The sequence below is a fragment of the Asparagus officinalis genome, chromosome 8 (genome assembly GCF_001876935.1).
Source record: "Asparagus officinalis chromosome 8, Aspof.V1, whole genome shotgun sequence".
NCBI classification, from domain to species: domain Eukaryota; kingdom Viridiplantae; phylum Streptophyta; class Magnoliopsida; order Asparagales; family Asparagaceae; genus Asparagus; species Asparagus officinalis.
Window position 1 is genome coordinate 47,015,818 of NC_033801.1, and position 1,415 is coordinate 47,017,232.

Here is a 1,415-nt window from a genome sequence, read left to right on the forward strand (position 1 = left end):
GCCGTAGCGGGACCCACCCCCTTCAGCACCGTCAGCTCCTTCACCGCCTTCTCAAGATCCGGCAGCGCCTCAAACGCCCTTCTAGAAGCTCCCTCCACCTCGTCCCCCTCCAACGACGCCACAAAATCCAACAGCCTCGGCCTGCGAAACCCTACGTCACCACTAAATCCAATAACAGATCGATTCCATGGGGATAGGGGTTTCGTGTTCTCTTACCTCCACTTGCCACGTGTAAGCTTCCATCGCATCAGTTGGTGGAGCTCAGGCTGGGTGATGAACGGGCTAGGGTTTCGTTGGGGGAGGAGGAGGGGGAGATCGCAGCGGTAGAAGGAGTCGAGGGAGATGAGATCGGGTTTGTTGAGGGATGCGATACAGGTCGGGTAGCTTGAGAGGGCTTCCTTCCACAAACCCGCGTCGGCGGATTCGAAATCCATAGGGGCTTCTCTTCAACTTCGGGGATTTTGAAATGTTGTACAGTTTGCGCCTGCTGCCAGGTTTATCTACTAACGTGCGCGCAGCGAGGTAAGCTATGCTATGGGCTTGCTCGGCCCAGGCCTAAGTTTTAATCGGTAATTTGTGTCATCGACTTTTCTTCTGCCCACTTTCTAGCTCCCAAAGCGTGAGGAACAATGGGCCGGCCCTGGGCTTTATAGCAACGATTTTAAAACTCTTCTCTTAACAAACTTTTTTTTCCCCTTTCTTTCTTTCTTTTTTTCTTTTTTCGTTTTCTTTTTTTTTTTTTTTTGAAATGCACTATTACAAACTTTTGAAGAAATATTTTCATATGAAAAATATTTTATTAGGTTATTATAAATATATATTATATGCTATATAGTTATTAAATTGATTATATTGTATATGTTGGATATACTGGAAAAGAAAAAATGTCTAGCAGACATATTGAATATTTGTAATTGACATATTGGTTCGATAAATCTTTGATAATTTGAAATTAATACACAATTTTCTATACAATTAATAGATTTAAGTTATCTTATTCAAAACATATGCTAAATTAGATTTTCAACTATCGGTTATGAGGAATCAGACATATTGAATATTTGTAATTGACATATTGGTTCGATAAATCTTTGATAATTTGAAATTAATACACAATTTTCTATACAATTAATAGATTTAAGTTATCTTATTCAAAACACATGTGCTTATGTTAGAAACTTAAATGTTGGGATTAGAGTTGATTTATGAAAGCTTAGGGCTCTTCAATCCTCTTTGATGGCTAATTGCTCTGTGCAGAACGTTAAAGGGTCGGAGTTGGGTTCTTTGGTGGTTCATCTGACGACAAGTTAATGATGATCTTAGAAGATAGAAAAGTATGAAATAAATAGTCTTTAGGGTTTTTTTGGTTTAGAGAACAGCGTACATCCATGTAGAAGATAATATGCATATTTATA

General features: G+C 39.3%; 1 protein-coding gene across 1 annotated transcript in view; it reads right to left on the minus strand.

Annotated features, from left to right (window-relative positions):
- LOC109822369 overlaps window positions 1-483 on the minus strand; it is a 19,676-nt gene extending 19,193 nt beyond the window's left edge. Inside the window, 2 exon segments of the mRNA XM_020388559.1 lie at window positions 1-141; window positions 217-483. Coding sequence (XP_020244148.1) covers window positions 1-141; window positions 217-434 — 359 coding nt within the window. The 5' untranslated portion in view covers window positions 435-483.